Below are 27,843 nucleotides of genomic sequence, written 5' to 3' on the forward strand. Positions count from 1 at the left end.
TTTGAAGTATAAAAGGGATATGCATAGAAAGAAGGAACAGATATAAAGTAAATGATATGACAATAAAAATGTGATTCAAGCATGTGAAGAGATTGTAACAGGAGATGTGAAAAGGAGGAAGCAGAAAATGATAAATTATATCACAAGAAGAAGTACAAAATTATAGTAGAGGGAAAGAGGGGAGGGAGATGAGCATTCTTTGAGAGGTACTCTCATCTGATTTGGTTCAAAGAGGGAACAATAAACTTAATTAAATTAATAAATCTAGTTAGCTCTATAGGCAGTAGAAGAGGAAGGGGGAAAAAGGGGAGGGGAAGCTAAAAGGGAGGGAAGAAGGATAAGGTAGATATGATAGATCTCTGGAGAAAACTGAATGAGGATAGAAAGGAATATACCTTTTTCTCAGCAACACATGGCACACATACAAAAATTGACCATGTACTTGGGCATAAAAACCTCACAATCCAGTGCAGAAAAGCAGAGATAGTCAATGAGTCTTTCTCAGATCATAATGCAATAAAAATCATATGTAATAAAAGGCCATGGAAAGAAAGACCAAAAATTAATTGGAAATGAAGTAATCTAATCCTAAAGAAGGAGTGGGTTAAACAACAAATCGCACAAACAATCAATAACTTCATTCAAGACAATGACAATAATGAGACAACCTACCAAATCTTATGGGATATTGCAAAAGCAGTTCTTAGGGGAAGCTTTATATCTTTGAATGCCTACACAAATAAAATAGAGAAAGAGGAGACCAATAAATTGGGCATGCAGCTGAAAAAGCTTGAAAAAGAACAAATTTAAAATTCCCAAGTAAATACCAAATTAGAAATACTGAAAACCAAAGGAGGGATTAACAAAATTGAAATTAAGAAAACTATTGAACTAATAAATAAAACAAAGAGTTGGTTTTATGAAAAAAACAATGAAATTGATAAACGTTTGGTCAAGTTGATTAAAAAAAAAGGAGAAAAATAAATTACCAATATCAAAAATGAAAGGGGTGAACTCATCTCCAATGAGGAGGAAATAAAAACAATAATTAGAAATTACTTTGCCCAACTTTATGCCCATAAAGTCAACAATCTAAATGAGATGGATGATTATTTTCAAAAATATAAATTGTCCAGATTAACACAAGAGGAAGTTGATTACTTAAACAACCCCATCTCAGAAAAATAAATTGAACAAGCCACCAATGAACTCCCTAGGAAAAAATCTCCAGGGTTGGATGGATTTACAAGTGAATTCTATCAAACATTCAAAGAACAGTTCATTCCAATACTATATAGATTATTTGGGAAAATTGGGGAAGGAGTCCTCCCAAATTCTTTTTATGATACAAATATAGCTTTGACACCTAAACCATGGAGAGCCAAAACAGAAAAAGAAAATTATAGACCAATTTTTCTGTTGAAAAATAGATGCAAAAATTTTAAATAAGACTTTAGTAAAAAGAACACAGCAACTTATCATGAGAATACTGCATTATGATCAGGTAGGATTCATACCATGAATTCAGGGCTGGTTCAATATTAGGAAAACTATTAACATTATTGATCATATCAACAACAAACCTAACAGAAGCTACATGATAATCGCAATACATGTAGAAAAACCTTTTGACAAAACACAACACTCATTCCCATTAAAAACACTGGAGAGCCTAGGAATAACATGAACTTTCCATAAAATAATAAGCAGTATCAACCTAAAACTTTCAGCATGCATTATATGCAATGGAGATAAGCTAGATACATTTCCAGTAAGATGAGGGTTGAAACAAGTATGTCCATTAACACCACTGTTATTCAATGTGGTATTAGAAATGCTAGCTGTAGCAATAAGAGAAGAAAAAGACACTGAAAGAATTAGAATAGGCAAGGAAGAAACTAAGTTATCACTCTTTGCAGATGATTTAATGATATATTTAGAGAATCTCAGAGATCCAAGTAAAAAACTACATGAAATAATGAACAACTTTGGCAAAGTTGCAGGTTACAAAATAAACGTACACAAATCTTCTGCATTTCTGTATATTACTAACAAAGCCCAACAGCAAGACATAGAAAGAAAAATCTCATTTAAAGCTAGGGTAGACAGTATAAAATATTTGAGAATCTACCTTGCAAAACAAATCCAGGTACCATATGATCACAATTACAAGACACTTTTCCTACAAATAAAGTCAAATCTAAGTAAATGGAAAAACATCAGTTGCTCGTGGGTAGACTGAGCTAATATAATAAAATTGACAACCATACCTAAATTAATTTACTCATTTAGTGCCATACCAATTAAACTATCTGATAATTATTTTCTAGAGCTGGAAAAAATATCAAGATTCATCTGGAAGAACAAAAGGTCCAGAATAGCAAGGGAACTAATGAAAAGAAATGCTAGGGAAGGTGGCCTAGTCCTACGAGATCTCATATTGTATTATAAAGCAGCAATTATCAAAACCACTTGGTATTGGCTAAGAAACAGAAGTTAAGACCAGTGGAATAGGTTAGGTACTCAAGACACAAATGAATATAGCAATCTACTGTTTGATAAACCCAAGGACCCCAGCTTCTGGGATAAGAACTCAATATTTGAAAAAAATTGCTGGGAAAACTGGATAAAGGTGTGGCAGAAAGTAGGCATAGACCAATGCCTGGCACCGTACATGAGAATAAAATCCAAATGGGTACGTGATCTAGGTATAAAGATTGATACTATAAACAAATTAATGGAGCAAGGAATAGTGTATTTATCAGATTTATGGAGAAGGGAAGAATTTTTGACTAAAGGAGAGACAGAAAGCATTATGAAGTGCAAAATGGACAATTTAAGCATTGATTAACCACATTTTCATATTAGTCATGGTGCACAGAAGAATTAAAATGAATGGGAGAAACCATGAGAAAAAACAAAACCTAACACAAGAGAAAATATCTTCTTCATTCTGCATTCCAATCATGACTCACATTTTCTAAGCCCCAATGTGCCATTTTATCTCTGCTTGCATTTCTAGATACTTATTACCTATCCCTTTAATAATAAGCAAATATGTTGTCAGGAATCACAGTCAAGCTCACTATATTATACTTGGTAGACTCCATCCTTTTTCCTATTTTTAGTAGTACATTTGTTTTTCTCTACTCTTGTAGCATCTGCCCAGGTCTCTGAAATTTTTCAAAGATCATAGACAATAGCTCGGTCATCATACCTGCTGGTATTTTTAGTATTCCACATCACACATCATCCTGACCTAATATCTTGAACTCAGGAAGGAAAGTTCAGTGTTCTCTTATCTTCCTACACATCATGGCTTTCAATTTCCTATTAGCTCTTTTTGTTCTGGTCTTCCCAAGTCAAAGAAAATAAAAACTAAATAAATACATAAGCAGCTCTCTGGCATCAGTTACCACAACTCCTTCCATGCAGATTCCACTTGAATATGACGTACATAGAGCTGGAATTATTTATCAAATAATTTAGTCCTTTCCACTTAAAAATTTAGTGGCAGTGCTATATGAAGTATGGTAAGTTGAATGATTGTCTAAAATCTCTACATTTGGCAAGGACTATGTTGCCTCTATCACTTGAATTTTAGGGGTCATTTAAGAGTAATCAATATGGTGCAAAAGCAGAATTAGACCATCCAGTAACTACCTGCATGTAATTAAGATCAAGGCAAGATACAACAAAAGAGATGCTAAAGATTTCTCAGTTTAGAATTTTTTGTCTCAGCTCAGTACAGAATCATTAGATAATGTACCAGATAATGAAGAACAAAGTGAATACAGGAGATTTAAGTTTAAACACCATACTCCTGGCTTTGATTTAAAAAAAATAACAATAGAGGAGAAAATGTAGTTGGTTTTAATTCATTTTAAATAATTACATTTTGATATATTCAGAGATCAATCTACCTAAATTCTCACACAATAAACACAATGAATAAAGTCTTATTTCTTTTGTTTCCTTAGTTATAATGTTAAGATGACAAAGACATTTTATTATTATAGTAAGAGCTTACATTTGCATAGCAATTTATAGTTGACAAAGAGGTTTGTTCCCAATACACACCCTCCCCCCACCGTAACACCTCTCCCCTCCATGTCTTCCTTTAAGATCTCCAGTTACTCCTATTGGTTATTATGTGCCATGGTCTCCAGGCTCCATATCATTCTAGCTGTCTCCCTCTGGACATGCCACTTCTCCTGCTGCTGTTCCTGCTACTACTACTACTGCTACTGTTTCTGTGGCTGCTGCTTCATTAAGACTGTAGTGCAGATAGAACTATCCTATATTACAGATGATAAAAACTGACACTAAGTAATATCAGTTCTAGGGATCATCAATGCCAGAGCCAGGATTTGAACTCAGGTGTCCTGTTTTTCCAGGGTAGGGACCCTTTCACTAAATGAGAGGTATCAAACTCATGGTCTGTAGGCTATATGCCTCCCTGAGTGAGTGAGGTCTGAACCAAATGAAAATGCATTTGGGAAAGGTTTAACAAAATTACTAAAATTACAGTACAACATATATGATGTTAATTTATGTTTTCTAAATCATTATGTGGCTCACAGGAGTCTGTTTCTATGTGAGTTTGATATCATAACCCTATATTATAGCATATAGGTCATTGGCAGGTTTATAGAGTTTTGAGGTTTCAGTTGTTGTATGGATAAGGGAAGAATTTTTGACTAAAGAAGAGATAGAAAGTATTATAATGTGCAAAATAGATAATTTAACCATTGATTAACCACATTTTCACATTAGTCATGTTGCATAGAAGAATTACATATTTAATATATATTAATTGACACACACACACACACACATATATATATATATATATATACATATATATATATATATGTATATATATATATATATATATATATATATATATATATGACAGGCTTAATCATTCCTTTGAATAGGCATCCTAATGACTAAATGTGTGCACAACTGGACAAAGTTGTGAGCTCTCTGACTCTTCTCAGAGTTTCTTGATTAATATATTCTTGATTTCCCTCAACAACCATTTCATCTTTAAAAAAGTAGAGGAATCAATTGAAAAGAACACATAATGGGACCTATTTTCCACAAGAAAGAAGAAATGTTTATTTTCATGGAAATGATAGTTTGGAAAATGGTGGTAGGGCTAGGTATTTCATCCTAGAATTTGTGATTGAGAGAGGAAGTCTGGGTATAATAGGAAACACATCTTAAATTTGAGATCAATAGATTTCAAAGTGTTCAGATAAAGGAGAGATAGGGTCCCATGGTCTAAAAGTTCACAGAAGAAGTTGGTCTGAAAAGGAGAAGAAATCCTTTAAAAAAAATTTAGTTATTCTTAACTTGTTTTTAATTGCAATTTAAAAATCTGGTGCTGACCAATCAGCAAAGACCTGTTCATGGCTTGTAGGTGTGTTTCTGAGGACCAGTCTAGTAATATTTGAGGATAATAATTACTTAGTTGACCAAGAGTCAGGAGGTTTCGGCCATAGTAATTCTCAATATATTTCAGTGACTCACAGAGATCTTGGATCTGCGTTAGTGAGTGGATGAAGAATTTACACAAGCAAAATTACAGTTCTATGACTGCGAAGTCTAAGTTCTTCTGAAAAATTTGGGAAATAGGCATTCTAATCATTCTGATCTAGAAACACTAGACTTCTGGGAGCTTGAGAGCAGTTTTCATAAAATGCTAGACTAACTAAAAGACTTCATTCAGTAAGAAAGAACTCTCCTTTCTGTAGGTCTTGTCCAGCACCTCAGATGGCCCAGTGTCCTCAGAAGAGCAGCTGCTCTAGGGCTTTGCCTGTCCTATGAGAATTGGTAGGGGGTGATTCAGGGTCATAGAATCCTGCAGCTAAGCTCAGGGTATATCAGTGATGATGTTCAAGCTGGGGGACCAGAAATCGTAATGAAAGGAAACTGGATGGAGGAAGCTCATATCCTAGAGTAACTATTCACTTATAACAACTCAGAACAAGATAGAATTAATTACTCAATAAGCACTGCTTAAGTGCCTGTGATATGTCAGCCAGTGGACTAGACACTGGGGACACAAGCATAAAGAACAGAATAATCACTACTCATGAGGAGCTTTCATCACTTATGTACTTAATAAATGTTGGTCGAATTAAATTTTCCCCAGGGAGTTAGACCTGACAGATATTATTACAGAGATAACCATGTAAATGGGAAAGAGTCCCGGATTTGGAGTCAGAAAGACCTGAGCTCAAATCCTGACTCAGACCCTTATATTATCTATATGATCTTGAAAAAAAAATCCCTTAAGCTTTCTAACTCCCCATATTATCATCTGCAAAATGGGATAAATAAAAAAAAAAATCTCAGGTTTTTTAGAATTTCATATGCATGTGTTTATTTTATACATGTGTGTATATATATATACACATATGCATAAACATACACACACATATGTGTGCACACATACTTAGTGGTGCTTTGCAATCTTACAGCACTATATAAATGTTGGCCACTGTATTCTACCTTCACTCTCCCCTTCCCCATTCTATGGATGTGGAACATGAGGCACAAAAAGGATAAATTCTTTACCTACTGTAGAACAACTGGAAGAGCTAGAGTCTGTACCCAAGTCTCCTGATGTAAATCCAGTGATCTTTCCATCATATAATATAGTCTCTCAGCAAAAAGATTCCTTCCTTGTTGAATTATCCTACATAACTTGATATAGGTTGTGTGTTGCCCAGCTAATCCTTTCTAGGATGGATGTCAGAAGTCCAGGCAACACAAGACTCCTTCAAATATCAGAAGACTTTGAAATTAAGAGAAAAACACCATTTTTGCCTAGTAACATTCACTTTTATCTGACTATGGACACTGAGGGACTGTCCCCTACAGAACTTAGAGAAAATCAATAAATCTCAGACCCTTGATCTGCAAAGAAAGTGCAAGAGGCAAAAAATATTTGTATCTGTAAATTGAGATGTGGACTTATGGGAGCAGTTAAAAGGTAATTGGAAATGGAGAAATTCTTTGAGCTTCCTTCCCCAGTGTGTTTGTACCAGAAGGAAAATGAGAGCAGAGCCTTTGGGGAACAGAGTAGATGAGATTCTAACAGAAGCTGTGGAAAGGAGGAAACTAATTGCAAAAAAAAAAAAAAGGATCTCTGTCTCTCCCTCTCTCTCTCACCCCCCCACTCCCTGTATCTCTTCAGGACTAGGCAGCTGCTCTCTGTGAAACATCTGTCCCTTTCATTCAGTTTGTGATCTTACTGATATCTCTGTGCTAACAAGTGACTTGAGTTATTAAAAGATTTTGTTCCCTGTACTAGATTTCCATGGGGATATGTGTTGGGGGTGGTGGTTGCAAGGGGAATCACTGCTCAAAAAGTCAAAGGAAATGACTAACAGAAACAAGAAAATTCATTCAAGATTCTTCTGGAGGTTGGTGGGAGTTGGGGCAAGAAGTAAGGGGCCTGCTCCCAAGTAGCCAAAAACCCAATGAACTGTCCAGAGCATCAGTCAAATTGTCCCAGGAAGAACAGTGTGCTTTCAGCAGGTGTGGGGATCAAATTCATGATGAGTCTAAAATCTTGGAACTGAGAAGAGGAAGAAGCCCTTCCTTCCCATTAAGGCCTCAGGCCTGAGCTCCATACAAGGCCCTGTGTTCTGGTCTGTAACTTTCCTAGGCCAAACACTATCAAGGTCCCCCAGAGAATTTGGGAAGAGAAAAGGGTCTAGAGTCAGAGAACAAGGGTTCAAGTCCCACCTCTGACACTTATTGCTTGTGCGATTTGGGCAAGTCAAGTAGATGCCTGAGGCCTCAGTTTCCCCATTTCAAAAGTGAAAAGTTGAATAGCTGACCTCTGAGGTGTCCTCCAGCTCCAAACCTGGCCGTGGCCACTCAGAGGGAGCCCTGGAACACAGGTGGTCCTGAGGCCCAGGCAAATTCTACATGACCCACAGCCTTGCTTCCTAGTCTGTGTTCCCTGAGGACAAATTGCAAAACGTATTTATCATGTGTGCATGTGAACACGTATGTCGATGTGTGCATACAAACAAATATTGGTGTAGATGTCTAAATACACGTGTCTGTTACATGTTCTGTATACTACTTATTTATCTGTCATGTTGTGTACATGCATGTGCGTGTACTTATATGTTGTGCATAATACTTGTGTGCACATGCATATATACACATACAATATCATACACACATGCACATATGAATGGGGGCTGGTTGTCATCCTGTATTCCAAGAGGACCAAAACGACATCACCATGATGGGGTCAAGGCACAGTAGGTCTTACTGCGGCTGAGGGGACCAGTATAAGCTCACCAGGCTTTACCACAGGTTGGGCAAAAATAGTCCATATGAATACTTGGAAAGGAGATTTCTCTACATTTGTGCATCTCTTTTGAGATCTTTGGAGCTACTGAAGATCTGCTTTGCTTCTTCTGATGTCTGTGTGAGCAATTGTCTTGTGTGACTTTTCCATAAAACAATCTTAACTAAATGTACATTTGGCATCCAAACAATGTGGCCAGCCCCTCGTGATTACACTCTCTGCAGTAGAGTTTGAATGCTTGGTAGTTCAGCTGGAGAAAGGATCTCAGTGTCTGGTACCTTATTTTGCATCCTTCAGAATCTTCCTGACAATTCAAATGGAAACAATTCAGTTTCCTGGCATGTCACTGTAGACTGCCCAGGTTTCACAGACATACAACCCTGAGGTCAGCACAATGGCTCTGTAAACCTTTAGTTTGCTAGGCAACCTGATGCCTTTTCTTTCCCATAGTTCCCTTTGGAACCTCCCAAACACCAAGTTGCTAGCTTTGCCAATGCATGCATTAACCTCATCTACTGTGTGTACATCCCTGTAAAGCATATTGCCAAAGTAAGTGAACTTATCCACAATATTCAAAATTTCTCCATTTGCTGTAACCAGTGTCGCCACTTATGGATGATGTGGCACTGATTAATGGAAAACCACTATTTTCTTGGTGGTAATTGTTAGGCCAAAATTAGCACAAGCAGCAGAGAATCAATCCACACACTTTGTTGCATCTCAGCTTCAGAGGTTGCATTGAGTGAACAATCATCTGAAAACAAAAAAGCCATGCCAGCCAGCTCCCTTTCCATGTCAGTGCTGCTTTGGAGCCTTTTCAAGTTAAAGAATTTACCATCAATGCAGTAGCTGACCTTGATGCCATTTCTGTCCTTGTTGAAGATATCCAACAATATCCCTATGGGATATTGGATATGGGAGCAACACACAGGCTGCTTCACCCCACTGTGACTAGGAAAGCAAGAGAGCAACATCCATCATTCAGAATCATGCAAGTATGCCATCATGAAATTAATGTACAATACTAATGAACTGCTCTGGGGGATAAAATGCTGCCATAATCTTCCACAAGCCCTCTTGACTGACAGTATCAAAGGCTTTCATCAGACTGATGAATGTTCAGTACAGACCTCTGTTCTGTTCCTGGCATTTCTCCTGGAGTCATCAGGCAGCAGACACTATATTGGCCATTCGTTGGTCCTTCTAAAGCCACACTGGCTCTCCGACAGATTACCATCTTTCACGTGAAGAATCAGTCTATTAAGAAGGACTCCAGCAAGAATCTTGCTGATAATGACTAAGAGATCTTCCTATCATTGTCTCAGGACAACCAATTTTCTTTTCTTTTATGGAGATGTACAGTCGAAGCATCATTGAACTCCAAGGGGATAACTTCCTCCTGCCATGTAACTGGGAAGATTTCAGCCAACTTTTGTATGAGTGGTGAGCCCCCTGCCTTGTAAATCTCAGCTAGATTAGAATCATCACTAGGCACTCTGCTACATGAGAGGAGCCTAATGGCATCTAATACCTCATCTTCAGTTGAAAATTTGGCTAGAGAGGGATTGACTTGAACTTGAGGTATATAGTCCATGGTTTCAAGATTGGTTGATGATGGTCTGTAGAGAACACTATGGAAGTGGTCATCTCATCCCTCCAGGATTATGTCCTTTAATTATGTCCACATTAATCAATATGGCTCCACCAGCACTGAGCAGCCAAAGGGCACCATTGGTAATTTGGACTATCAATAGCCTCCAGAACATCATAAAAGTGTTTTGGATTGTTACTATCAGTGTAAAATAAAATTTCATCTGCCTTCTTACTGAGCCAAGACACCTGTATCTTTCTAAGCCTTACTTGCATTTTAGTTTTGATGGAGTTAAGCCAGGAGTAAGGAACCTCTGCCCTTGGAGCCACATGTGAACTTATAAGTCCTTGGGTACAACCTTTTGACTAAATCCAAGTTTTACAGAATAAATCTTTTTATTAAGGTGATTTGTTCTGTAAAGTTTGGATTTAGTCAAAAGACCAAACTTCAAGGCCTAGAGTACCACATGTGGCCTATAGGCCACAGGTTCCCTATCCCTGTCTGCCTTCTTAGAAGGAACAAACTGTCCTTGGTAAATTCTATGGAATTCTCATTTTTTTTTTCATTTAGCAGCCTCTGAATATCCCCATGATTTTCATCAAAACAATCTTGATGTTTATCAGCGTTCTGGCCCACATAAGTAAAAAGTGTCGTACACCAAATCTCTAAAAGGAGCCCACTCCTTTTCTGTTCCACTGCTACCAACTGCATGTTTTCTCTTGGAAAAGTATTCTAATTTGTTGACGTTAAATCTTCTAGTCATCTTACCTTGGGGCCACAACTTTTGTTGAATGTGAATGTTTAGCTTACAGAGGATATGATCAGTCCAGCACATTGTACCATACATGACCTTCATCACTCTCACCTCTTATCTATCTCTTCTCTTGCAAGGGTGCATCCATGAAGTTTTATAGCACTTAGGTAAATGGGAGACAGTGTTGGTAGTGAGAAAGTCATGAGATGCACAAGTCTTCAGTAGTTAGTGACTGTTGCTGGTTTTTACTTCATTCCTTCCTAGGACTCCCAGGCATTTCTAATAGTCTGAGCCTATTCTTGAATTAAAGTCACCCAGAATTATAAGCATGTTCTCTTTTGGCACATTGATGATAAGGGTCTCCATGTCTTCATGCATTTTTTCTTAATTTCATCAGGGTTTATCGTGATGTGAGCATAAGCACTAATGGTGGTGGTGTGGGGCTTCCCTGCAAGGGCCAATCTCATTGTCTTGAGTCTGCTATTCATTCCTTTTGGTAAGCATACAAAGGTTGTTGACTAGATTAGTTTTGATTGCAAAACCTACCCCAGCTTCACAGTTCTCTCCTTCATTATGGTCAACCCAGAAAATGTGTATCCAGTTCTGACTTTGGTGAGCTGGTCTTCATTTGCCAGTCTTGTTTCACTTAGGATTGCTATTTGGATGCTATACCTGCTGAGTTCTATTGCAACAACAGCTGTTCATCTTTCAGATGTACTGGATTTCTTGTTGTCCATAAGTGTATGTCCATTCTATGTACCAATGATAGGTGGAATCATCTTCAAACAAGTTTTTGTACATTTATTTATGTTTTAATCACAGAGTAGGATTCCAGCCTGCCACAGGAACAGGCTTAGGTGAAGGAGAAAATTTTATGGTACCTTTTCTAGTCCTTTCCTTACAGCAAGAGATGAGCAGTGCACTCTTTATAAAGGATTGTTCAGACACACAAGGTGCTGCCAAATTCCACTATTGGTTCAGTCCAGTGAGAAGCCAATCCTTTCACCAACCCACCCATGTTCAGGGCTGTGACTATGGCTCCCAACGTATCTGTACCTGCTGCATCATCACTTGCCTGTTGCCACAGGGCTTTGATGTTGGTAAAAATGGTATAACTGATGTCTTCTGACTCACACATAAACTGGATTTAAGTGAGGTATGTATGTGTGAAATCTTTGGCCTTACTCTCTTTTCAAAGTCATTGGAGCTCAGTAGAAAGATAAAAATCAAGATATCAATGGCTCAGGATATAGTAAGTGACCTTGGTGTCTTCTATATGCAACCAAGCTCTAAGTTCTCCACAGCACCTGCTTCTGTCACCTTCTTGGACCATAGGGACAAATTTTTCACATCCACTCATTTCACTGGGGAAAGTCTTCACATGCTTGAGAAAGGACACCCCACTAATTCACTGATGGGTTTCAGGAGCATCAGTTACCTTCAACCTGGTTTAGCTCACCTGCCAAAATGGTTTACCATGGTATGGTCACTATGTGCGCTGCAGTTTCTTGGAGACAAAGGTGAGAACTGGGTGTCAGGTAGATATATATGTATGAATGTATATGTGTGTATATATGTCTATGTAGACATATACATATACTTATACGTGTGTTTATATATGTATATATGCACATATATACATACACATATGTATACAGTAAAGTATTCATTTTAGTGGGAATGTCAGATTTTTGTTTTAATTTCAAAGATCTTTTGGAATACTCCAGGGTCTTTTTCAGTAACTTCCATAGAAACATGACAACAATTATAGTTTCCTATAGCACAAGTACAATTGTTCAAAGAAAGTCATCTGAGAGCCATATTTAGCTCAGAGTCATGCTCCAAATCTGCCATTTTTCTTAGGCACAAGAACTCCAATGTCATCAGAAAAACTTGAGTAATATCCTATAAAATTCAGCTTGGGTTTCAATAGAAAGTGAAAACTTAGAAACTTTTCAAAGAAACACTGATTAATGCTGCTTAGATAAGCCTCTTTCACCAAGAGCCCACAGAGACAGCACAAGCAGGTGCTAGAGCTAAGGTCCTGAGTGCTGCCTTCACATGCAGCTTTCTTGTCCTTAGCCAGGCCAAAGCAAAAACCCAGGATGGCAATGAACCAGGGTACAATTATCCTTCACTTGGGGCTTAGCAGAGAGCAGGCACTTAGTGAAGGCTTGATGACTGTTTTGGTTACTCTTTTAGGGTTGAATATGTCCATTTAATGAATGTATACACATACACGACCAATAAACCCCATAATGAGGCAAACTTTGTTGGAGATTTTATCTGTGCTTCTGCAAACACCTGACACATGTAAAGTTATTCAAGAAACAGAAAGGATCGACATCAGTCAACAAATTTTGTAACAGGCACTCAGTTATGATAATAATATTAATAACATGGCATAATACTTACTATGTGCCAGACATTGTGTTTAGCACTTTCTAATTATCTCATTTGATTCTCACAGTTATCATCTTATTTGAATTTTTATATCCATTTTGCAGATGAGGAATTTGGGGCAGAGTGATTAAGTGACTTGCCCAGAATCACAGAGTTAGCATCCAAAGCTAGATTTAAAAGCAGGTCTTCATGACTCCAGGCCTGGCACTCTTTCTACTGAGCCAACAGGGAGTCAGTAATATATTTACCAACTAATATATGTGACACTATAATGGACTTCAGATACATAGGCATTAAAATAAATGTTAATTCGGGGATAAGAATTGAGGTGGGGAAAAGGAACTTCCCATTTCTTTCCCCCTGTCCCCAACTATAACCATGTGGCTTAGCCGCCTGTCTGTCTGCCAGCATTGGGGGAGTGTGGTAGACAGAGAAGAGAGAGAAAGAAGATGGAAGGGCAAGAAAAGAGGGAAATAGCAGCCATGGTCAGGGGGATGTCCAGAGTTGCACTAGCCATCTAAGAGAAAATGGGGTCTCTGAGGGAAGTTGCCTCTTCTCTTGGTTCTTTACCAGGTAGCAAGGGAGCAGCTGGAAGATTTGCAGTGTCTGTTGCTGTGTCAGCTCTTCCAAAGCAGGAGAAGAGCCTTAGCCTGGGGCCTCCTTCTGGTGTTGACTCAGCAGAGGGGATGGTGAAAAAATAGGTAGAACCAGAGTCCTCCAGGGTTTCTTTGTGCTGACAGACAGTGGGCTGACCCAGCTGCCAACAGGCTTCAGGACAGCCAGAAATGTGACAAAAAAATGATGTGAACCATTGCCCCCTACATTGAAAGTGACCAAGTTCCCCTTGGATATGACCTTGATGAGAAGAGAGAAAGTGCAGGGTCTCCCCCAGCTCCAGACTTTACTGGCTAGTGTCAATGAGTAAGTTGATGTCTAGGTTTTCATTTCCTAATTTGCAAAGCAGGGATAAAACATTTAATAATGAATGGAACAATCCAAAGTAGGCATGATGAGGGCCCAAATTCTAAGTGATTTAGGAAAGGTTGAGGAGGAAGGAAACAGACAGTTGCAGCTGGGATAGAGAAGTGTGAGGAGAGGATCAAAGGAGGTCTCCCAGAGGAAGTGGTACATGGTTTGAGTCTCAGAGGAAAAGAAAGATTCAGAAGGTAAAGGATGATGAGGGAGAGATTCTAGCAGTGGAGGATGACTTGTAAAAGCTGTCTGTAGTTCAGCAAAGGCAAGTTCAGGATCATCTAAATTGGCTGGGATGCTATAGGCATGAAGAAGGGTAACATGTAACAAGGTTGAAAAGGTAGATTAGACTAAGTTTTAAATGTCAGACTGGGGACTTTCTATTTTATCCCACAGGTAATAGGGAGCCATGAAGGTTTTTGAGTAGGTGAATGACATGGACAGATTTGTGCCTTGGGAAGATTTCTTTTTCAGTAGTGAATGACATATGGGAGAAATTAAAGGGTGGAATTAACTACTAATTAGAAAGTAATTTCAATAGACTAGGTGAGAATTAACAAAGGCCTCTACTTGATTGATATTTGTCCAAGCAGAGAGAAGGAATGGATTCGAAGGATATTGCAGAGCTAAAATCGGCAGAATATGGAAAGTGATTGGGTGTGGAAGTAAGGGGAAGGGAGAAACATGAATAACTTAGGGCAAGGTGGGGGTGTGGGAGGTGCAGGGCACTGCATTACTAGAAGTATGGGAATAAAAATTGGCTGTTGCTCACTATTCATATTATCTTCTAAAGAGTGAGTGTTGGCATGAGTGAGGTTATCAGTTCAGCCTTTTGTCAACATAGCCATCAAGAATGCTCTTGCAATTTAAAGGATAGGTCTGTTGTAATTTCATGTATTCCATGGGTACAATGATCAGAACTTTCAGTTCATTGTGATCATGACGTGCAGTCTTATCACCCTCATCACAAGACCTGGGACTCAGAAATACAAGAGAAGCGGAAAGTGTCGAAAGGATATTTGGGAGCTGGGGACCTTAGACTCACACATTCAAAAGAAGAACTTGGCTACCTTACATTTCATTCTGTACCAATCTCAAATACTATGGTCCCACATTAACCTAAAAGTACATTAAAATATGTAGTGATGGTGACCTTCACCATCTTCTTTCTCCCTGAGTGGAGATGTTTACGGTTTTCATTTGGTATACTTGTATATGAGAAGCAACCACAATGTCATTAGCATGGACAATATCAAGCATGGGAATTCCCTTTACCAAAGTCAATCACAGCCCATATATTACCTAGTAGTTAAGCACTAGGTATTTCCTGTGGCTCAATGAGGTCACGTGGGTCTTACAACTCTTCAATGTCAGAGGCAAGATTTTAACTTATATTCTCACTCCAGACCTAGAACTTTTCCATTTACTAAGTCATACTGCATCTCTTCTGTTGTGTATAAGGATAAAAATGAGCAAACAACTCTTTGCTTATACTCAGGGTTGAGGAAAAGATCTCTTAGATAATTACAGAAAATAGGTGTTTATCATGGGACACAGAAGCTGCTTCCTTAGTAGCCAATAATCATCAGAGTAATAATGAGCATCAAAAAAAATCAAGTTAGATGGAGCCCAGACACAGCACACTGAACAGTCATAGGATTTGGGGGCCATAAGCATTTTTGTACATAAGGAAATTCAAAACATATGACCAGAAAAGAAAAAAAAGTCAGGTTCATGTTGAGATTAACAAAGGGAAGCCCCTAGGCTAAACTGACACCAATGTAGTGTCGAGAGATTTACAATAAGACTTTTAGTATGTTGGGTGGCTGTTTTTTGGAGGATTTATGGAAGGGAATGGAAAGAAGTCATACGAGATGCACATGGAAAGAGGCATTGTGGTCCGCCCTGCCAGAGGGAACACCTACATGCATGAGATCAAGGGTCCACAGATGAGTATTCAAGAATTCACTATTTAATTATTGCAATTAAAGAATGGGCAGCTAGAGAAAAAAAAAAAACACCAAAATTCACCTGGAAGAACAAAAGGTCTAGAATATGAAGGAAATTAATGAAAAGAAATGCTGGGGAAGGTGGCCTAGTCATACCAGATCTCAAATTGTATTATAAAGCAGCAATCATCAAAACCACTTGGTACTGGCTAAGAAATAGAGGAGTAGAGCAGTGGAATATGTGAAGTATACAAGACAGAGTAGTCAATGATTACAGCAGTCTACTGTTTGATAAACTCAAGGACCTCAGCTGCTCGGATAAGACCTCACTGTTTGAAAAAAACTGCTGTGAAAACTGGAAAATAGTGTGGCAGAAACTGGGCATAGACCAATGCCTGACACCATATACTAGAATAAAGTCCAAATGAGTACACAGTTTGCATATAAAGGTTGATACTATAAATAAATTAGGGGAACAAGGAATAGTTTGTCAGATTTATGGAGAATGGAGAAACTTATGACCAAACAAGAGATAGAGAACATTATAGAATGCAAAATAGATAACTGTGATTACATTAAATTGAAAAGATTTTGCACAAACAAAGCCAATGCAACCAAGATTAGGAGAGAAGCAGAAAAGCAGGAAAGAATTTTTACAACTAATGTCAGTGCTAAAGGCCTCATTTTTAAAATATATAGAGAACTGAGTCAAATTTAGAAGAATACAAGTCATTCCCCAATTGATAAGTGGTCAAAGAATATAAATAGGCAGTTTTCAGAGGAAGAAATTAAAGCTATATATAGTGATATAAAAAAAATCTAAATTTAGATTAATCCAAATCACTACTGATTAGAGAGATGCAAATCAAAACAACTCTGAGGTACCACATCACACCTACCAGATTAGCTAACATGACAAAACAGGAAGATAAATGTTGGAGAAGATGTGGGAGAGTTGGAATACTAATTCATTTAGGTGGAGTTATGAGCTGATCCATCCATTCTGGAAAGCAATTTGGAACTATGCCCAAAGGGCTATAATAATGTGCAGACCTTTTTACCCAGCAATATCACTTCTAGGACCATGTCACAAAAAGATCATAAAAAAATTGGAAAAGGTCCCACATGTACAAAAATATTTATAGCAGCTCTCTTTGTGGTGGACAAGAACTAGAAATTGAGGGGATATCCATCAATTGGGGAATGGTTAAACAAATTGTGGTATATGAATGTACTGAAATGCTATTGTGCTATAAAGAAAAGATGAACAGGCAGACTTCAGAAAAACCTGGAAAGACTTATTTGAACTGATGTTGAATGAAATGAACAGAACCAGGAGAACATTATATATACACAGTAGCAGCCACAGTGTGTGAGGACTATTTCTGAAAGACTTAGCCCTTCACAGCAATGTAAGAACCTAAAACATTTCCAAAGGATTCCTCATGCAAAAATGCCATCCACATTCATAGAAAGAACTATAGAGTCAGAACACAGAATGAAGCAGACTATTTTCCATTTTATTATGTTTTGTTTTATTTTTTTCTCATGGTTTCTCCCATTCATTTCAATCCTTCTATGCAACATGACTAATGTGAAAATGTGATTAATAACTATGTATATGTAGAATCCATATAAGATTGCATGCCCTCTTGAGGAGGGAGGGGGAAAGAAAGGGGAGAAAATTTAAAATTTGTGGAAGTGATTGTTGAAAACTGAAAACAAAAAAATTCATTTTAAAAAATGAATGGACAGCTAGATGCTACAGTAGACAGAGTGCTGGACTTAGAGTTAGGAAGACTCATCTTCCTGAGTTCAAATCTGACCTCGGGCACTTACTAGTTGTGTGACTCTGTTTGCCTCAGTTCCCTCACCAGTAAAATGAGCTAAAGAAAGAATTGGCAAACCACTCCAGTATGCTTGCAAGAAACGCCCAAATGGGGCTACAAATAGTCATATATGACTGAAAAATGAATAACAACAATTAATGAAAGTTTTCGTTTTACAAATTCTTTTTCCCAAAAAATATCTTCTCATGATTTGAATATTGTTTTTGTTTTTGTTGTTGTTGTCGAGAGATGCTAAATTGACCATTTAAAAACAGAACATTTAATCCATGAAGACACATCTAGGAAATGGACATCAACACGTTGACCTAATGGCAACCTCATGTTCAGTTACTTTCAAAGACGTGGGGGCAGATGGAAAGGATGATGAGCTGTTTGACCAGTCATTATTATTTCTGTATCTGTTTATGGATTCCTGTGATTCAGACAGTCTATACAATATTCTGAACTCACAATCCTCCACTTGTTCGATGAAATGACAAAGATGTATTTTCAACTTTTCTCTGGGACTCAGTTTGATAATTATACATTATAGGTAACACACCATTCTGTTTAAAAAAACATTCCTTTTGATTTTCTATCCTCAAAAGGTACAAGCAATTGATGTGAATAGAAATGAACAAAAGCCATTTATTTCTCAATACAAAAAAAATCAAGAGAAAAAAACTTGCAGTTTTCAAATGGCAAAATGTAAACTATCAACAGCCATGGGAAAGGATGATCCAAATTACTCACCATGAGGGAAATATGCATTGACAACTCTGAGGCTTAACTCCATAATAATCATTTTGGCAAAGATGCCAAAAATAAAAATGGCAAATGCTGAAGAGGCACATGGATGTACTGTTTGGAGAGTTGTGAATTCTGGATGATAAGTTGGAGCTATATTAGAAAAGTCAGGAGCCAAGATGGTGGAGTAAAAAGATGCACATATACTAGCTCTATCCCCACAGCCCATAAAATACCTGTAAAGAAAGACTCTCAATAAATTCTAGAGCAGTAGAAGCCACAGAACAGCAGAGTGGAGGAGATTTCCAGCCCAGGGTGACTTGGAAGGCCAATGGGAAACGTCTGTCACACTGGACACGAGCAGAGCCAAGCCCAGCCTTGGTCTGCAAAGCACAGCTCTGGGAGGAGGACACAAGCAGGCCACGGGGGCAGAATCCCCAGTCTCAGTAGCAGCAGTTTGCAGATTCCTTAAGCCACAGGCTCCAAAGGTCAGTGACAGGGCTTTTTCAGCTGGTGAGGAGGAAGGGCCTTCCCATAGCTCTGGCCTCAGGCAACAGCAGCTTCCAGCAAAGCCTCTACAGCAGCCTGCATCCATTGTTGAATCATAAAACCCCTGGGGTCACTGAACTGCTGGCCCTGCCCCCATCTAATACTCCTGAGGGCTAACAAGCAGCTGATCTTTATCTCACACTGAATGGTAGCCCCGTCCCTGCAGCTTATCTGAACCTCAGGCCCCAGTGCTAGCTTCATGGAACTGGAAGCGCGGTGGTTGTGAAGAGGAAACTCTGTTACTCAGATTCTGGAAACAAAAATTTCTACATGCTCCCAGACCAGTGTACACACTTGATTTTACCACCTTGGAGGAACTGAGATCTTACAGACCCCCAGAGTATACCCTATTCTTGACAAAGGACCCAAAAGTCAAGTAACTGGTTGGAAAAATGCCAGAAAAGGGGGAAAAATAAGACTATAGAAGGCTACTTTCTTGGTGAACAGATATCTTCTCCTATCCTTTCTGATGAGGAAGAACAATGCTTACTATCAGGGAAAGACATAAAAGTCAAGGCTTCTGTATCCCAAACATCAAAATAAATATTCAATGGTCTCAGGCCATGGAAGAGCTCAAAAAGGATTTTGAAAATCAAGTTAGAGAGGTGGAGGAAAAATTGGGAAGAGAAATGAGAGAGATGCAAGAAAATCATGAAAAGCAGGCCAACAACTTGCTAAAGGAGACCCCCAAAAAAATGCTGAAGAAAATAACACCTTTAAAAATAGGGTAACTCAATTGAAAAAAGATGCTCAAAAAGCCAATGAGGAGAAGAATGCTTTAGAAAGCAGAATTAACCAAATGGAAAAGGAGGTTCAAAAGCCCACTGAAGAAAATAGTTCTTTAAAAATTAGAATGGAACAGTTGGAGGCTAATGACTTTATGAGAAACCAAGGAATCACAAAACAAAACCAAAAGAATGAAAAAATGGAAGATAATGTGAAATACATCATTGTAAAAACAAATGACCTGGAAAATAGATCCAGGAGAGACAATTTAAAAATTATGGGAGTACCTGAAAGCCATGATCAAACAAAGAGCCTAGACATCATCTTTCATGAAATTATCAAGGAAAACTGCCTTGATATTCTAGAACCAGGGGGCAAAATAAATATTGAAAGAATCCACCGATCACCTCCTGAAAGAGATCCAAAAAAAGAAACTCCTAGGAACATTGTACTCAAATTCCAGAGTTCCCTAGTCAAGGAGAAAATATTTCAAGCAGCTAGAAAGAAACAATTTGAGTATTGTGGAAATGCAATCAGGATAACACAAGATCTAGAAACTTCTACATTAAGAGATTGAAGGGCATGGAATATGATATTCCAGAAGTGAAAGGAACCAGGACTAAAACCAAGAATCATCTACCCAGCAAAATTGAGTATAATACTTCAGGGTAAAAAAATGGTCATTCAATGAAATAGAGGACTTTCAAGCATTCTTGATGAAAAGTCCAGAGCTGAAAAGAAAATTTGACTTTCAAACACAAGAATGAAGAGAAGCATGAAAATGTAAACAGGAAAGAGAAATCACAAGGGACTTACTAAAGCTGAACTTTTACATTTCTACATGGAAAGACAATATTTGTAACTCTTGAAACTTTTTTTCAGTATCTGGGTAGTTGGTGAAATTACACAAAGATGTGCGCGCACACACACACACACAGAGAGAGAGAGAGAAAGCAAGAGAGCACAGGGTGAGTTGAATAGGATGGGATTATATCTAAAAAAATGAAATTAAAGGGTGAGAGAGGGATATATTGGGAGGAGAAAGAGAGAAATGGAATGGGGCAAATTTTCTCTCATAAAAGAGGCAAGTAAAAGACTTTTCAGTGGAGGGTAAAAGGGGGAAGGTGAGAGAGAAAACATGAAGCTTAATCTCATCATATTTGATTCAAGGAAGGAATAAAATGCACACTCATTTTGGTATGAAAACCTATCTTACAATACAGGAAAGTGGGAGAGAAAGGGATAAGTAGGGTGGGGGGAATGATGGAAGGAAAGGCAATGGGAGAAGGGAGCAATTAGAAGTCAACAGTCTTGGGGACGGACAAGGTCAAAAGAGAGAATAGAAGAAATGGGGGGCAGGATAAGATGGAGGGAAATATAGTTAGTCTTACACAACACGACTATTATGGAAGTCATTTGCAAAACTACACAGATATGGCCTATATTGAATTGCTTGCCTTTCCAATGGGGATAGGTGGGGAGGTAGGGAGGAAGAGAAGTTGGAACTCAAAGTTTTAGGAACAACTATTGAGTATTGTTCTTGTATACAACTAGAAAATGAGAAATACAGGTAATGGGGTATAGAAATTTATTTTGCCCTACAGGATAAAAGAGAAGATGGGGATAAGGGAAGGGAAGGATGTTAGAAGGGAGGGCAGATTGGTGATAGGGGTAATTAGAATGCTCAACATTTTGGGGTGGGGGGAAGGGAGAAATGGAGAGAGAATTTGGATCTCAAAATTTGGTGGAAATGAATGTTGAAAACATATAAATAAATTAATAAAAAAAGTCACATGGCATTTGGTAGGTCATATCATTTTCACTCAATGGTGGCACTATTGGCAACACAGATTAAAAGCAGAGTAAAGATGAGAGAGAGAGAGAGAGATACATGCATAGATACAGAGAATAATTTGAAGCAACATTTTTGTTGTAATAAAAGTAAACAATGGCAAACAAGTAAAAACAAAGGAGGTATTAAATAACTTTAAGATTATGAAAATAAAAGATCATGGGAATCTATATTTAGAGCTGGAGATAACCTCAGTTGCCATCTGTTCCAACCCTCTCATTTTACTCATGAGGAAACTGAGGCATAGGGAAGTTTAAGTTATTGGCCAAGGTCAAACCACTGATAGAGACAAGAAATGGAATAATAGCACTCCTTAAGACACGCTGAATGTACAGAAATAGACATAGAGTTGGATAAGACCTGAGATTTATCTGATCCAACTCCTTCATTTTATGAGGAGGAAACTGAGACCTATACAGTTCAAGAGATTTGCCTAATGTAACAAAGGTAGAAGGGTCAGGGATGGAAAATGGAGCCAGGTCCTCTCATATCAAAGCCAGGGTTTTCCCTCTAGCCTCTCTTTAAAGAAAGAGCAATGTACATAATTCAGAGAAAACTGGAAAGACCTGTAGGAACTAATGCACATTGGAGTGGTCAGGGTCATAATAATTTACCCAGTGGTCACATTGAAATATAGAAAAACAACACTAAAACATAGTAAAATGCTGGTCATTGTAATGATTAACCTTGACTTCACATGACTGATGATAAAACATAATTTCTTCTTCCTGACAGAGAATCAGATGCCCATTGATTCAGAATGAGGTATGTATTGTCAGGTGTGATCAATGGATTGTTTTGTTTTGTTTAGTTAATAATAATATCATCTAGCACTTTATAAATATCATCTCATTTAACCCTCACAACAGTGTTGAGAGATAGGTGATATTATAACCCGTATTTTTACAGATGAGTAAATTGAGACAAAAACATCGTTAAGTGACTCGTCAAGGGTCGCATACCTAACGGGTAAGAAAGAATTTAAACTTAGATTTTCCTGATTCTGGTTCCAATGTTCTATCCATTCAGTATATACCTACCTGCCCATTTACTGATCTTTTTGTTAGACAGGGGAGTTTCACTTGGAAGGAGGAATGAAACAAGAACTTATCGAGTACCTACTATGTGGCAGGCATTATACTAATTGATTAACAAGTATTATCACATACAATCCCCATGCTGATACAGGGAGGTAAGTGTCGTTCTCCCCAGGGTAAGCAGTAATAATGAGGGGAAAGGCACCAATCAAACATTTCTCTGTATGTGTCTCTGTGTCTCTCTTTGTCTATCTCTGTGTGTGTGTCTCTCATTCTCTTTTCAAGATGCCAAGAGTGAATAATTCATCACTCCTTCCAGATGGCTCTCACATTTGGAAGAATGTCTTTCAATACTTTTATTCAGAGGAGTAAGTGACATGGGCATTTTAGACATGACAGGAGTGGATAAAATATTTGTGGGGTCACCATCTACTCATCCTGTGCTTAAGGTCAGGCCTTCACATCTTCAGACTTTGGGAACTTTGGGTATCACTTTCCAAGCGAAATCTCAAACCTTAAAAAATTCAAGTAGTTTTTTTTTTTTTACCTCCATGGCAACTTCTCCAGCTCTTCCTCGGTGAGGGATCTCATACGCCTCAATTTGTTGCTTTGTGAGTCTCACTAACTTTTCTGCCAGCTCCCTCCAGCCTTTCCCTAGTTTGACAGCTGAAGTCAGAATTGCGGTCTCCCGGATAAGATGCACCACCAATCTGTGGCAGTCTATCTTCAGCAGCGCCTGTAGCAAAAGTTACATGGTGAGAACACTGTCATCATTAAAAACGAGTCATCACTGCCTGATCTTATAAAGGGAAAATACCCCCCACACCTTCAAGGAACTGCTCCTTGCTTTTTACTGAATGTTACTGTGGCTGAGTCTCATTTTGTTATTTTTTCCCATGAAAAAAGGTGAGCAATCAATAAATACTGTGCTCTAAGCAAACTTATACATATATGTGTGTGTGTGTATATACATTCTATATACATATAGAAATATATCAGGATGATAAGATAGAAAAGGCCGTGTTGAGAGTACAGGGAGGGAGTTGAGATTGAATCTTGGCTTTCCTCCTAACTGATGACTTGGATTAAGTCACGTCTCTTCTCTGAGCAGGATAAAGTAAGAGGGATGGCTGGATCAGAAACTACAAGACAAGAAGAATTTTGAGTCTGCAATCAGAAGAATCCCGGGCTACAATCTTGCCTCCAATACTACCTGGCAGTGTAGCCTTGGACTTGAATTTGAAGCACCCTTGTGTTTCAATTTCTTCATCAGTAAAGTAGCAGTAGTAATAACTGATCTCATACCTCAACCATTATTGTCAGAATCACATAAGATATTGTTCTCCTCTTTCTTGTGGCTCAACTCCCAGAGAAGACCATGTATAACTGGTACCTCCACTTGGTCTCCTCTCTTGTCCACCACATGCAGTCAGGCTCTTAATCTCTTCATTTAATCGAGACTGTCAGCTAGTTAATTGGCTAGCATTTACTCAGTGCCTACTATGTGCCTGGCCCTGTGCTAAGTGCTGGGGATACAAAGAATGCCAGGCTGTGCTCTCAAGAGGTCCCAGTCTAATGGAAGAGATAAGATGCAAACAACTATTCACAAACAAGTTACATAGAGGATACATTTGAGATAATCTCAGAGGGAAGGAACTAAAATTAAGGAGGACTGAGAAAGGCTTCATGCAGAAGGTGGGATTTTAGCTAGGACTAGAAAGAAGCTAGGAAGTGGAGCCGAGGAGGAAGAGTTCCAGGGATGGCTGTCTGCAGCAAAAATGGTTGAAGTTGTGAGGTAAGAGTTTAGAGTACAAAGAAAAACAAAGAGGCCAGTGTGTCTAGCAGAGAAGATGGAGGGGAGGAAGGGGTAAAGAAGACTGCAAAGGTAGTGTGTGTTTGTCCTTCATTGCTGAAGAAGACCATGCCATCAGAGAAATAATGACATGACTTGCACTTAACTTTGTTTTGAGTGAGGGAGGGCTGTGCAGGTCACCAGCCTCACTTCTCCTCCAGAGCCATCTGAATCCAGTGACCTGATATTCCTCAGGTGACTGGAGATAACCCAGGATGAGGCAAGTAGGGTTAAGTGACTTAACCCCAAGGTTAAGTGCCCAAGGTCACAAAACTAGTGAGTGTCAAGTGTCTGAGGTGATATTTGAACTCAGGTCCTCCTGACTCCTGCACTGATGCTCTATCCACTGCAACACCTAGCTGCCCCAAAGGTAGGAAGGAACAGGTTATGAAACACTTTTAAAGACAGAGGATGCTGTCTTTGAGCCTGGAAAAAATAGGGAGCTACTTGGAGTTTACTGATTGGTAGGTGACGTGGGAAAATCAGTTGGACAACTGAGCAGAGGATGGATTCTCCTCTGCAAAGTTCCCAATGCCCTCTTAATTGACAAACCTAACGATCTTTTCTCAATTCTCACCCCCTTAACCTCACTGCTACGTATGGCACTATTAATGAATAGATCTGGACATCTTGAAGTGGATGTCTTGTAGGCATATCACACTCAACATGTCCAAAGCAGAATCATTATCTTCCCCTCACCTCAAACTCTCCCCCATTTTGATCTTTCCTATCAGACCTAAAGACACCTTGATCCTGTCAATCATCCAGACTCGTGACCTCAGCATCATCCTTGCACACCCACAATCCAGTCAGTTGCTGACTTCACATTTCAACCTTTACAACTCTCATATATGTGCCCTTGTCTCCCTCAGAGAACAGCCACCTTTGTTCAGCCCCGCACTGGTTTAATGAGATTCTTGCAGTAGCATTCTAATGGGTCTGCCACAGTTTACTTTACTCTACGCAATCCTTCACTCAGCTGCTATTACCACTAGGATCAGATACATCTTTTGTAATGTAAAGTCCTTCATAATGAAGTCCTTTCATACCTTTCCAGTCTTGGACCTTACTCTCTTCCATATTCTCCATGATACAATACCACTTGCCTCTTCCTCTTCCTCAGTCATGATACTAAGTTCCCTTCTCCAGGTCTTTGCATTTTCTGTCCTCCATGACTCAAATGCTCTCCCTCCTCACCTTTTTCTCTCAGTTTCCCGGCTTCTTTCAAGGTTCAACCCAAAGACCAGATTTTATAAAAGGTATTTCCCAGTCCCTGCTGCTGCTCATGCCTTCTCCTCTGAGGTCATTCAGTATCTACCCTCTAAGTATCTTATACACAAGTAATTATTTATACATTGTCTATCCTATTAAAATTTGAGCTTCCTGAGGGCAGGATTATTTTTACCTTTCTTTTATACATCCTGTGTCTGACAGCAAATGCTTGCTGACTTACTGATGACCTCTCTGACAACATAAAGAACTTCGTAAACTTGGAAGCAGTAACATATCACTTGTCATTGAGGTTTGGCGGTTCTTCTTATAGGATGTTTAACACAGTGCCAGCCACATAGGAAGTGCTTAATAAATGATTCCTAATTGATTATTGGCTTCACAGACAAAATATCTAATATGTCCCTGAAATTAGGGCATAATTCAGGATTTTACCAAAAACGACCCAACATTTTTCAATAAACTGTACACAGTTTTTTCTAATAGCAACCTTCCTTAGCTTTTCTATGACTCAGATTTTTGCCCAAATTTTATGCATGAATGGCTTTTCAAAGATCAATCTGTTGAATAAACTGAGACACACCTATTATTTTCTAGGAAAGGTTCTAATGTACTTCTGAAGTTAAGACGTGCAACATTGTCTTATGAAATGAAAAATCAAATGTGTTTCTTACCCTTATTCCCCCTACATTTTTGCTTTGCTTTGTTACCCAATCCTTTCCCTGTGTAGATGCCTTCAAAAACTCCCAAAATCTCTCTGTTCATCAATGGTCTCAATTATAAAACGTAAAGATAAATCCACCCAACTCTGCTGTGTTAAGAAAAAAAATCACCAAACATCTCTCTATACTCAGACACATACAGTCAATACTGTAGTCAGTATTTGACATAAATACTCAGAAGCATATAGTCAAATACACAAGTACACACACACACTGACTTGCATAACCACAAGAGCCCATTAGTACAACCTAGCACCTATGAGCTTAGCTCATTAACTTGTGGTAATCATGCTGAAAAGAAATGGGCAATATGTCCTTATGAAGATCCAGCTTGACCCTAGAAGAAGAAAGGAGAAAATGTACTTCCCTCCTTTCTTTGCAGAGGTGGACCTACTGCGCACTATCAGACTGAGAGTGATGCATTCATAGAGTTGCTGAATTGCATTTGTGTTTTCATATCTTTTCCTTATTTGTTGATTTTTTTTTTGTTTGGTTGGTTTGGTTAGTTAGTTACAAGGGATGGGAGGAATGTATCTGGATGGAAAACCAAAATATATTATCTTTTTTAAATTTTATTCAGAAAATAAAGCAACAATGAACTTGGAACCCTCACACAAATGAAGCCTGCTATCTTGGACCTGGTCTCCTTCAGGAGTGTGTAGGGATGGAACATAGAAGGTATGGAGATTGTGGCCTAAAGGCTACCATTGTAAACTACTGCTGTCAGCAAACTAGTTCTTGATCTCAGACAATTATCCAAAGGCCACTTTTCCCTCACCATTATCCCTCTTGTCCTTTGAGGTGCAACATCATTCTCATATCCCTTTGAACCCATTTCTCCCAAACTCAGAGCCCATATTCCTGTGGCTGAGTTTTGCAGCGGGTACACCAATGTTAAATCCCAGGAACCTGGACTTACAGAATAAATGCACTTCTTTATGTGTTCATCCTGCCCTATACCTCCCAAGGACTCACATATTCATTTCCCACAGTCTGTAGATAGAGTGCCAGGCCAAGAGTCAGAAAGATTTGTCTTTCTGAATTCAAATCTGGCCTCAGATACTTATTAAATGTGTGACCCTGGGCAAGTCCTGTTTGCCTCAGTTTTTTAATCTGGTAAAAAAAAAATGGGCTGGAGAAATAAATAGCAAAGCACCCCAGTATCTTTGCCAAGAAAGCCCAAATGGGGTCACAAAGTGTCAGGCATGACTGAACAATTCAACAAAAAGCCCTGAAGCCAAACTCTGTAGCAATTACAGAAATTCAATATATTATAGTCATTAAGT

General features: G+C 38.6%; 1 protein-coding gene across 4 annotated transcripts in view; it reads right to left on the reverse strand.

Annotated features, from left to right (window-relative positions):
- The window catches only part of MACC1 (MET transcriptional regulator MACC1), a 96,651-nt gene that overhangs the window by 20,623 nt on the left and 48,185 nt on the right, over nt 1–27,843 (reverse strand). For all 4 annotated transcript variants that reach the window (XM_072650868.1, XM_072650865.1, XM_072650866.1 and 1 more), the window contains one exon: nt 23,301–23,489. In XM_072650868.1, coding sequence (XP_072506969.1) covers nt 23,301–23,489 — 189 coding nt within the window. The remainder of the gene's footprint in view (nt 1–23,300; nt 23,490–27,843) is intronic.

This window comes from Notamacropus eugenii, chromosome 3, assembly GCF_028372415.1.
Source record: "Notamacropus eugenii isolate mMacEug1 chromosome 3, mMacEug1.pri_v2, whole genome shotgun sequence".
In the NCBI taxonomy this organism is placed as follows: domain Eukaryota; kingdom Metazoa; phylum Chordata; class Mammalia; order Diprotodontia; family Macropodidae; genus Notamacropus; species Notamacropus eugenii.